The sequence below is a fragment of the Pituophis catenifer genome, unplaced genomic scaffold, assembly GCF_029215685.1.
Source record: "Pituophis catenifer annectens isolate HBS135680 unplaced genomic scaffold, rPitCat1.0.hap2 SCAF_1, whole genome shotgun sequence".
Classification (NCBI taxonomy): Eukaryota; Metazoa; Chordata; class Lepidosauria; order Squamata; family Colubridae; genus Pituophis; species Pituophis catenifer.
In genome coordinates this window covers 353,530,455-353,541,071 of record NW_027256881.1, presented here as the reverse complement: position 1 = coordinate 353,541,071, position 10,617 = coordinate 353,530,455, and the positions used below count along the sequence as shown (strand labels likewise).

The 10,617-nt window shown below is 48.4% G+C and overlaps 1 protein-coding gene across 1 annotated transcript; it reads right to left on the bottom strand.

Annotated features, from left to right (window-relative positions):
* Positions 1 to 797: 797 nt before the first annotated feature.
* Positions 798 to 6,801, bottom strand: LOC139317670 (heterogeneous nuclear ribonucleoprotein M-like). The gene is made up of 3 exons (XM_070944751.1): positions 6,625 to 6,801; positions 4,745 to 4,920; positions 798 to 933 (listed from the first exon to the last, which is right to left on the bottom strand). Exons 1-3 carry the CDS (start codon positions 6,774 to 6,776, stop codon positions 836 to 838), a joined length of 426 nt encoding a protein of 141 aa, XP_070800852.1. The 5' UTR covers positions 6,777 to 6,801; the 3' UTR covers positions 798 to 835.
* Between the last annotated feature and the right edge of the window lie 3,816 nt (positions 6,802 to 10,617).

The following is a 10,617-nucleotide window of genomic DNA, read 5'->3' as shown; positions in this document are numbered from 1 at the left end:
CAGGGTTGGGGAGGCAAAGGGAACAGAAAAACAAAAGTCAGTCGAGAGTTCAGTGCAGAACGTTTATTGCAGATATTTTCTCTTCCACTGGATCTTAAGATATTCAGAGCACTTCCAAGGGTGCTGCTTTTGGGATCATGTCTGCGGGGTCCAGGCTGCCGTTTGAGCAACAGTATAACTGCTGTTTGCCTGAGCGCCGGACGCTAAGCCTACATGGCCAGGTGTGGGGGGGGGACGCAGAAGCCATGATCGGCAGGACAGATGCCAGTTTCTCTCGGAACCTCTTGACTCTGCGAAGTCCGACGTGCCCCTAGGCCAGCCAACACCTTCCCCACCACCCCACCCCACCCCACCCCTTTCTCTCTCTCCTCCACCAGCGGCCTTCGGGGAAGGTGCTTCAAGAGCCTCCCTCTGCGCTGACAAGGCCCCACCAACAGCTACGTTCGTTCTGAACATTTAAGACACGGACGGCCAGAGAGAGTTCTGACATTCATTACAACTTCGCTTCCACACCGAGCTTACGAAAGGCCGGCCACAAGAACCACACGAGACATTTAAGCTAAAGGTGGGACATTGATAATGCCAGTAAGGATCCATGCTCAAGTCAGACAGCCCAAACACCAAGGAGCACGGCGGCAACAGCAGCGACAGCAAGGGTGCTGCTGGGTCTAAGCAGACCCCCTCCCTTTCCCCCTCCCTCCCTCCCTCCCCCCAAGCCCAAAGCAGCTCTGGGCCCCTGCCAACGAGAGAACCACTCTACCACAGACACGCTGCCTCTGGCCCAACCTCGTGGGGGGGGGGGGGGGGTTTCCACGCCGCCATCACACACATTTTGTCATGTAGTTAAAAATCCACAGAAGAAAAGCTCTCGGAGACTTACCCTTGACTTTCCTTCAGCGTCCATTAAGAGCTCCACGTATGTTACCTCACCAACTACAAATGAGATTCCAGACGGTACATAGACCAGGGGAAAAAGCCAAGAAAACAAGGGGGATTTAGAACAATCGTCAGCAACCATCTGTGGAGCCTCTGCCTTATTAGAAAAAAGCCCGGGAACACTCCTCCGTTGGCTAAGCAGCCACAACTCGGCATTACGGGTGAGCAGCACATGGTGGCACCGGAGCTCTTGACGTTTCCCTCCTCCATTTAATCTGCCAGCCGTTGCCACCTCGAGGTTGGAACACAGCGGGAAGAACCCGCAGGGAGAAACGTCCTTTTTTTCCTACTAGTTAATACTGCCAGCCTGATTTAACAGGCGGACCGTCTCTCCTGCATCAAGGGAGATTCCCTAATGACACTGTGGCTCCATCATGAAAACATTTAAAACTTGTTTTGTGCCCGATTTTCCTTTCTAATCGACAGGACATCAAAATTCCATGAGTCTTCGCCTTACAACACTTCATTTAGTGACCCTTCAAAGTTACAAGGGCACTGAAAAAAGGCCCTTTTTCAGGCTTACTACCCTCGCAGCATCCCCGTGGTCACGTGATCAAAATCCAGGTGCTTGGCAACTGACTTCAGATTTATGACTGTGTGAACCACTTAGACAGGCCTGTGAAGCACTTTGAAGCGATATATAAGTGCTATTGCTGTGACAGTTGCAGTGTCCCAGGGTCTTTGCCACCTTCCGACAAGCAAAGTCAAGGGGGAAGCCAGATTCACAGAGCTGAAGAAGCTTCTTGGATGAGAAGCAAAACTTCTTCAAAGAAAAAATAAGGAAGTCCAGTTGCCTCTTGAAAAAAGCACTCGTTACTAACTTAACAAGTGCGGGGATTCACTGAACAATTTTGGCAAGACAGATTGTAAAACGGGGCCAAACTTAATTAAGTGTCTCGCTTAGCAACAGGAATGTTGGCCAGAAGTTGAGGACCACCTGTATTTGCAAACACATTTACAGGTAGCTCTTGTATAATGATGGTAACTGGCACCCACAACTGTGTTCCGAAAGCAACGTGTTGTAACCGTTGCAGAAGTTCCATCACTTAAGCCAGTCTTCATCCAGCCATTTGGTGTGACATCATGGGGTCGCCATTTGTGACCACCTGCCGGCTTTTCCCCGTTGACCTTGCTTTTCTGAGAAGCCAGCAGGGAAAGCTGCAAGTTGCAATCCGGTGACCATGGGATGCTGCAACTGCAAACACCCAAATCGCAATCCCCCTAACCACGGGGATTTTGCAATGGCTAGGCCCAGTGGTTAAGCCTCGCCGTTCCCCAGCTTCCTACCTTTTGAGCAGGAGGGGAAGGGGAAAAGAGAGAATTGCAGCATTATGCCGCCACATCAGAGACAGTGGGGCCAAGGAATGAATTTATATCTGGAATTCTGCTCCAGCTATTGCTTCCAAGGACTTTGTTTCCCATCTTGGCAAATATTTCTCTTTCACCTTTAGACACAATGACTACAAACTACAAATGACTTTAAAGTAGGAAAAGTGAGAAGATATCAGAAATACACTATCTAGAAGTTTTTTTGGGGGGGGGGGCTTGACTAGACAGCTCTGCGACACTGGCTACCATTCCGATTGGGAGCTGCCCGCAGTCGGTTAGAAGATGGATGCCCAAACGCAATCAATAAATAAATACAAGACTCTTATGCCTGGAGCATAATGAAAACTTAAAAGCAGCAAACTGTGCCCTGATTTAAGAAATGCTGAATTTTCAATTTTTGAAAGAAGTAATCTGAACAGTGTGGGTTCTTCAAACAGATATTCTAGTCTGCCATCCGGTAAAATGTTTTTTGTTGTGGTTTTTTTTTGCACGAACGACCAGCACCCACTGTGTCCAAACATTTCAGCAATGAATATCATCTTAATTTGATGGGCTGGGAAAACATCAAGGAACTCCGGTGTAAAGTTTGAAAGGGGATTAACAAAAAGGAAAAAGAAAGAAAGAAAACGAAGATGCTGCACACCTGTAACTTGGAAGTTTCACCAACCAATGATCAGACTAGAATGACTTTCACCGAGGGGAGAGGCCACGATTAAAAAATTTCAAGGCAGGCATCCACACACACCTGTGCGAGATCTAAACAGACCACAACACTGAACTCTCCTCAACCATATACTTACAGGCACCTCTCTGCAGTAGGATTATTACTGCGGGCTTTTAAAGCTTCCCACAATTCTTGAAGGGTGGAAGAGCAGTTGGTAACCCTTCAGCATTGATCTGCTGTGCCATACCTGAAATCCGAGGCCCTGGGTTGCTTGGAGACAACACCCAGAATTTCTAGCCATGTTTAGAACCGCAATGTGGGATTCTTGGAACTACGGGGAGTGCCGTCAAAGGACGTTAAGATTTCAGATTGTTTCCAAAGAAGGCTGGAAGAAAGCAGCTCCGTAGAGGTGCCGGTTACGCCAACCTGAGCTGTAGTCACAAACTCCGAGAACATCAGAACCGCTAAGCTCTCGGCAGAGAGAAGGAAACCGTGTCTCCCATTTTCCTCCTGGGGACTATCCGCAGGGGAAAACCTCTGGAGTAGGAGAACAGAGGAAACAACCCTCCCGTTGGAAAGGTGGCATCCAGTGGGATGGGGTTGTGGAACTGGAGGGGGAAAAAAAAAAGACCAGAAAACACCTGGCCAAGTTTGACATCATACTGGAAGTGGTGACACCTCTATGCGCGAAGAAGGCCCCCTCCTTTTCACCAAGATTTCTCACACAGCGTTAGGTCAAGAACTGGCATGCCCCAAAGCAACCTTCCATTCATCGTTTCATGTGAATCAAGCCATAGCTAGGAGAACTGGAAGTCCAATTTCTGAGGAGTGATGATGCTGCGCTTCTGGTGCTATCAACTTTCCCCCCTCCGGGGGGGGGGAGGGCTTATACACTTAATTATGAATGGCCCGCAACACCTCTAGGAGGGGCCTGTGCGTTCCATTTGCTTGCCTTCGGCTCACAATTCCTGTCAGCCATCTTTTCTCCACTTTAAGCCACAGGTACACCTTGGCCCCTAAGCACAATAATCCAAAGGCCTTGTTGTCCAGTTTTAAGTGTTTTAAGAGAGGCTCACCAAGATTGCAACTGGCCTTCCTTCCCCACAAAATGAATCGGGTCAGCAGAGGCTCAGGTCGTGCCAATTTTGATTTAGAATTCTCCCCCCCCCCCCCCCCCCGATTACCTTGAGGTAAATTACCTGTTTAAAACATTACGGGCTGATCAAACCTCATCCATTTTTCTAATGCCTGCCTGCCTGCCTGCCTTGGATTTCTGAAGCAGGCTCAGCAGGGGGGCTTTGACCGAACAAAACTAAGGAACTGCAGGCGTTGTTCCCTTTGCCAATTCACGAGGCCTGGCTGCATTGAACCCATCTTTTCTTGAGCTCACTCTTAAAACAAGCTTAGATATTCAACCACCAAGCAAGATTTCGTCAACGAGGAAGACTGCTGCTCTCCCCCTCCATGGAAACTGGATCGTCGATCCAGAAAGGCTTTCAGAGGGCTTCTTGGTTTTTTTTGAAAAAAGCAAAACCCCTCAACAAGCCTCTTGACGATGAGCCTCCGCTCTCCTCCCAAGAGCCTAAAGGCGCTTTCGTGCCAAACACCTGCACACCAAAGATGGATCCTGCCAGGGCACAGCCGCTAGCCAGCATGCAACGCCAGAAGCGCCTGCCCTCAGAAAACCTTCGGTGCTCAACATGGCTACGGCTACCCAAACCACTTCCGACCCATTCCGCGTCTGCTGGATAAAAGAGAAAAAGAGGTCACGAGGAAGAAGGGCAGAGGTCCGGCAATCGTGCCCGAGCCGTATACCTTTCTCTTTGACCAGGTCTTTCAGGTACTGCCACTTGACGTCAAAGGGGATGTTGGTGATGAAGGCCCGGTATCTTTTCGAAGAAGGGCTGGGGTACGGCTCAAAGCGACTCCCTCCTCCCCGCTTGGCATTTCTTTCTTTCCTTTTCTCCGCCTGGCTGGGCCAATCGCTTTCACTGCAACAAGGAAAGGAAGAGGACCGAATCAGACCCCTCCCCAAAACCAGGTCCAACGTGAACTCTGGAAGCCTAGCTAGGAATAGCTGCACTAGGAACTAGCACTAAGCGTAGGCTTCTAATAACAAGACATGATAGCTTGGTTCATTGTACTCAAAACCACAGCAATTGTGTGCAGTGTGTAAACCGACAAATCACAATACAGTGCAGTCATTAACTCAGTAGAGTTCCATTTTACAGCTCAGGTACAAGATTTTGTCCAATTTAAGAAACAACTGTATTCCAATATCCACATGCACAATTCAATCGAATTTCCAACTTTATTTATTGCAGACTCCTTGGTGCTCTCCGAGGTTGGGGTTTTTTTTTGCAATTGTCTATGGATTTTCTCGGTTATTCAGGGTGTCCCAAAGGTGCTTTTCTTTTTTTTTTTTCCAACAGGCATCTGGACTTTCTGGTTTTTTTCTTTGAAGAGGTTTCGCTTCCCATCCAAGAAGCTTCTTCAGTTTTCTTGCAGTTGTTTCATTGCCAAACTAGCTAACATCATAAGTGCTTGTCTAGCTTAGCATCGTAGCCCTGAAGATGTTACTTAGTCGGGTAATGAAACGTCTCCAAGAAAATCACCAACCTTAGAGAGCGCAGAGGATCTCATGGCACTTCTATTTGTTATTAGTTTATTAAACTTATATGCCACCCGTCTTACTGTCAAGTGACTCTGGACAGCTTACAATATAATATAAAAGCACAATATAAAACAGTAACACTGAAACCCTGCCACATTAAGAATTAAAACATTAAAATCCACCTAGATTAAAAAGGGGAACAATGTGTAAACTTATGATCTTCTTCTTCCAATAACAGCAGTTATTTTTATTTTTTTGGCTGGATTGACGGACGTGTGTTCACCCCAAGCGTGCTTAAACTCGGTTACTGTTGAGTGAGAGACCTTGGCTTGAATTTGGATTCCCAGCTTCCACTCCGCTTTCTGTGAAGGAATACAGGCAGTCCTCGACTTACGGCCACAATCGAGCCCAGAATTTGCGTTGTTAAGCGAGAGGCATTTGCTCAGCGAGTCAGGGGCCCCGTTTGACCGATTTTCACCTGCCGCCATTAAGCGAATTGCCGCGGTCGATAAGCAAATCCGGCTTCCTCCGTTGACTTGGCTTGTCAAAAGGTCGCAAAAAAAGGGGGGGGTCACGTGACACACCCACCCACAAGCCTCGGCGACCGTCATTAAGTACATGCCAGTGGCCAAGCCTCCGGGTTTTGGATCACGTGACCGGCGCTGTACCCGTCGTAAGAGTGAAACGGGGCCTTTTAATTTTATTTTATTTTAGGCAGCGCCGCTTTGGCTTCGGTTTCACGACATGAGCCGTCGTAAGTCGAGGACTACCTGACTGGCCCGCCTGAGGGAAGCAGCGGTCCCCCCCCCCCCCCCAAATCCTGTCACCGGGATGAACCGGCCTTTCCTTTTCTTTCCCCACCCGTCCCCTCGGGCAAGAAGCCACCCATCCCGCCGGGACTACATCCCCCATCATCCTCCACCGCTAGAGTAGGGAGAGAGAAGCGGCCGACCGAGATAGGCGCCTCAGGGGCAGTCCCGCGCCCTCCCGTCGCGCATGCGCACTGAGACCACGAATGAGGCCTGCCTGCCTGCCTGCCTGTCGTCTGCTCCACCACCACCACCGCACCCCCCCCCCGCACCTCTTGGAGCCTCCGTCGGCGATGCCGTTGCCCGCCCCGTTCGCCGGCCCTCCTGAGCCCAAGCCGCCTCCGGGAACGACTCCGCTCTCCGCCATTTTGGGGCCGCCTTCCAAACCCGCCGCCGAGACTGAGCCCGAGACGACCGCCGCCATTTCCTTCTCCAGCGAGCTCGCGGCAGCTAACTGCGCCTGCGTCGGCGACGCCCAGCCCTCCCGCTTTTGATCGCCTCACAGGCGGACCAATGAGAGAGGGAGTTAGGGGAAGACGAAAAAAAAAAAAAACCGGAGCCACGCCTTCGAGCCCCGCCCTTTCTTCCCACCCATGACGTCAGCGTTGCCGTAGCTGCCGAATAGTAAGAAACGCCACCGGAAGTTGCCGCCTCTAGTGTCGCCTGAGCGACAGCAAGCAGTCCTGACGACCGTCGCTCTAGGCGGGGAAGGGGGTGGACTTCAACTCCCAGAATTCCGCAGCCAACATGGTCTCACCTCATTTTATATATATATAAAAAAAGAGGTTGAGACTCAGGAAAGAGTGCAGAGAAGAGGATGAGGGGACTGGAGGCTAAAACATATGAAGAACAGGGATGACATGATAGCAAGATTGCAGTATTTGAGGGGCTGCCCCCAAAGAAGAGGGGGTCCACCTATTCTCCAAAGCACCTGAAGGCAGGACGAGAAGCAATGGACGGAAAGAGAAAAGCAACCTGGAATTAAGGAGAAACTTCTTAACAGAACAATATGGGACCTTGGAGGTCTTCTAGTCCAACCCTTTGAAATGGGATAAGAACACCTTATCCCATTTCAAACAAATGGTTATCCAGTGTCTTCTTAAAAGCCTCCAGTGATGGAGTATCCACAACTTCTGGTGGCAAGCTGTTCCACTGGTTAATTTTTCTCCCTGTCAGGAAATTTCTCCTTCATTCCAGGTTGCTTCTCTCCTTGATCAGTTTCCATCCGTTGTTTCTGGTCCTGCCTTCAGGTGCTTCGGAGAATAGGTTGACCTCCCTCTTCTTTGGGGCAGCCCCTCAAATACTGGAATCCTGCTATCATGTCCTCCCTCGTCCTTCTTTTCTCTAGAGTAGCCAAACCCAAATCTTCCAATTCCTGCAGCCATTCTTCATATATTTTATTCTCCAGGCATTTAATCATCTTAGTTGCTCTTCTCTGCCCTTTTTCCAAAGTCTCAACATCTTTTTTATAATGTGGTGACCAAAACTGGATATCCCCACCCCCGCCCCCTCAAAGTGTAGTCTTACTTAGGCTTTATAAAGTGGTACTAAGGCTTCATGTGATTTTGATTCTATGGCTCTGTTTATACAACCGAGGATTGTATTAGCTTTTTTGGCTGCTGCTGCACAGTACTGGCTCATGTTTAAGGGATCATCCATTAGGACTCCAAGGGCCCTCTCAGAGTTACCCTTTTTGAGCCAGGTTTCGCTTAATCTGTACTTGGTACCTTTCGTTTTTCCTACCTCGCCATTCATTCATTCATTCATTCATTCATTCCACCTTCATTATTTTCAGTAACTCAAAGGGGCAAGCATATCCAACACACTTTCTGCCTATTTTCTCCCTAACAGCAGCCCTCAGAGGTGGGCTTGAGCTGGGAACAAGAGAGAGTGGGACTGGCCCAAGGACACGGAAATGGCTTTCATACGTAATCAGAACTCCCTCCCCATCTCTTGACTTCTAGCCTGGTGCCTTCACTACAAAACTGCGTGTCACCTGCAATCCCATGGATGAGGCTTTGCTTGTTTGCATGGCCCAGTTTCTAGCATGCCGTTGCCCGGTGCCAGTCCACGAACTGGGGGTTAGGGACCCCCATCCTATGAAACCTCAATATTTTGTAGCAGGAATGCTCAGGAAGATAAATCTATCTCAGCATCTACTTCTGTCCTACTATCGCAGCACCATTGAGTGTGTCCTGACATATGGCATTCTTGCATGGTATGGGAGCAGCTCTGTAGCGGACAAAAAAGCTCTACAGAGAATCATTAAAACTGCCCAGAATATCATTGATATTCAGCTACCAGCCCTGGACGACATTTTCGAATCTCGCTGTTTGAGGAAGTTGCATAACATTCTCAGAGGCTCTTCCCATCCTGCTCACAATCTTTTTGGACTGTTGCCTTCTGGCAGAAGATACAGAACAATTCAAACTTGGACCGCACGTCTTCTGAATAGTTTTTATCCCAGAGTTATAATTCCACTCAACAAGGAACTAAAGGGCCACCATCAAGGGAGCTGTTGGACAGTATTACTTGGTCTGTTGTGTGGATGTTTGGGTGGTTTAGGGGTGGGGAATAGTGGTGGGTGGGGGGGTGTTTGGGGATTGTTATGTGTGTTGGACCTGGTCTTTGGGTGTTAAGTGAATTTCGTTGTATGGGTATACTGTGTATACACGTACGACAATAAAATTATTTATTTATTTATTTATTTACATGCCTGTTTTTCCTGATCTTCAGACTCTTCCACTTCCATCTTTCCAAGAAGAGCAATTCCATTTCGGCTGTCTTTAATTTCCAATCACTCTGTTGGGAGACTATCTCCTAGACCTAGTCCTTGGCCCTACTGCCCCCATACTAACTGGGCTTACAAGGCTAAGAGATCCAGATTCAGATCCAAGCTAAATGGTACCATGAACAGTTGAGGGAGCTGGGTATGTCTAGCCTATGGAGAGAAGGATTGGGGAGAATACGGTAATTGTCTGCTGGCATTGGAGGGGCCATCATAGAGAAGAGATGGACTTATTCCCCAAAGCACCAGAGGGAAAAGACAAGAAGTCATGGGCGGAAGCTTGTTAAAAACTTCCTAATTTCTAATTTCTAATTCTGGGTTTTATTTAATTGACCAAACTAAATAACAATTTTAATTAGCAATTTTATGATGTTTGTGTGTCTATATTTTTCTTGACTGTACACCGCCTTGAGTCCTACGGGAGAAAGGCGGTATAGAAATATAATAAATAAATAAATAAATAAATAAATAAAAACGGCTCAAGGTTGACTCGGCCTTCCATCCTTCTGAGGTCGGTAAAACGAGGATCCAGATTGTTGGGGCCAATAGGCTGACTTTCTAAACCACGTAGAGAGGGCTGTAAAGCATTGGAAAGTGGTATTTAAGTCTAAGAGCTAGGAAGGAAGGAAGGAAGGAAGGAAGGAAGGAAGGAAGGAAGGAAGGAAGGAAGGAAGGAAGGAAGGGGCAATAGGCTGACTCTGTAAACTGCTTAGAGAGCGCTGTGAAGCAGTATATAAGTCTAAGTGCTAGTGCTATAATTGCCCTCCTTCTCTCCTTCCTTCACACCCTTGTTTTCTCTCCTCTCCTTTTTCTCCATTTTTTCCTTTCTCCCCTGCTCCCTCTCATTCCCTTCTTTTTCTCTCCCTCTTCTTTCCTCTCCTTCCTTCCTCCCTTTTTCTTTCTCCTTTTCTTTCTTTCTTTCTGTTCCTTCTTTCCTTTCTCTTGTAGGAGCCCTCGTGGCGCCGTAGTTAGAATGAAGCATTGCAGGCTAACTCTGGCAACTGCCAGCAGTTTGATCCTGACCGGCTCACGGTTGACTCAGCCTTCCGTCCTTCCGAGGTGGGTAAAATGAGGACCCAAAGATTGTTGGGGGCAAGAGGCTGACCCTGTAAACCGCTTAGAGGGGGCTGTAAAAGCACGGTGAAGCGGTACGTAAGTGCTATTACTAAAGAGAGATCCAATCTAGGGGATAGATTTCTGACAGTGAGAACAATTAACCAATGGATTATTATTTTGGAGCGGTGGCTACACCATCACTGGAGGTTTTCAAAAATAGACTGGAGAACCATTTGACTGAAATGGTACAAGGACTTGAGAAGAGGAAAAGGACCTCCGAGGCCCTTTTCCAGCCCTCGGATTCTATGTTCTGTGTGTTGGGGGCCCGGTCTTGTGGGGCAGCCTCCGAACCAAAACTGCCTCTTTTCCATGAAGCTCAACAACAAGGCTGGATCCAACCCAAATCGGATGGAAATTCCGA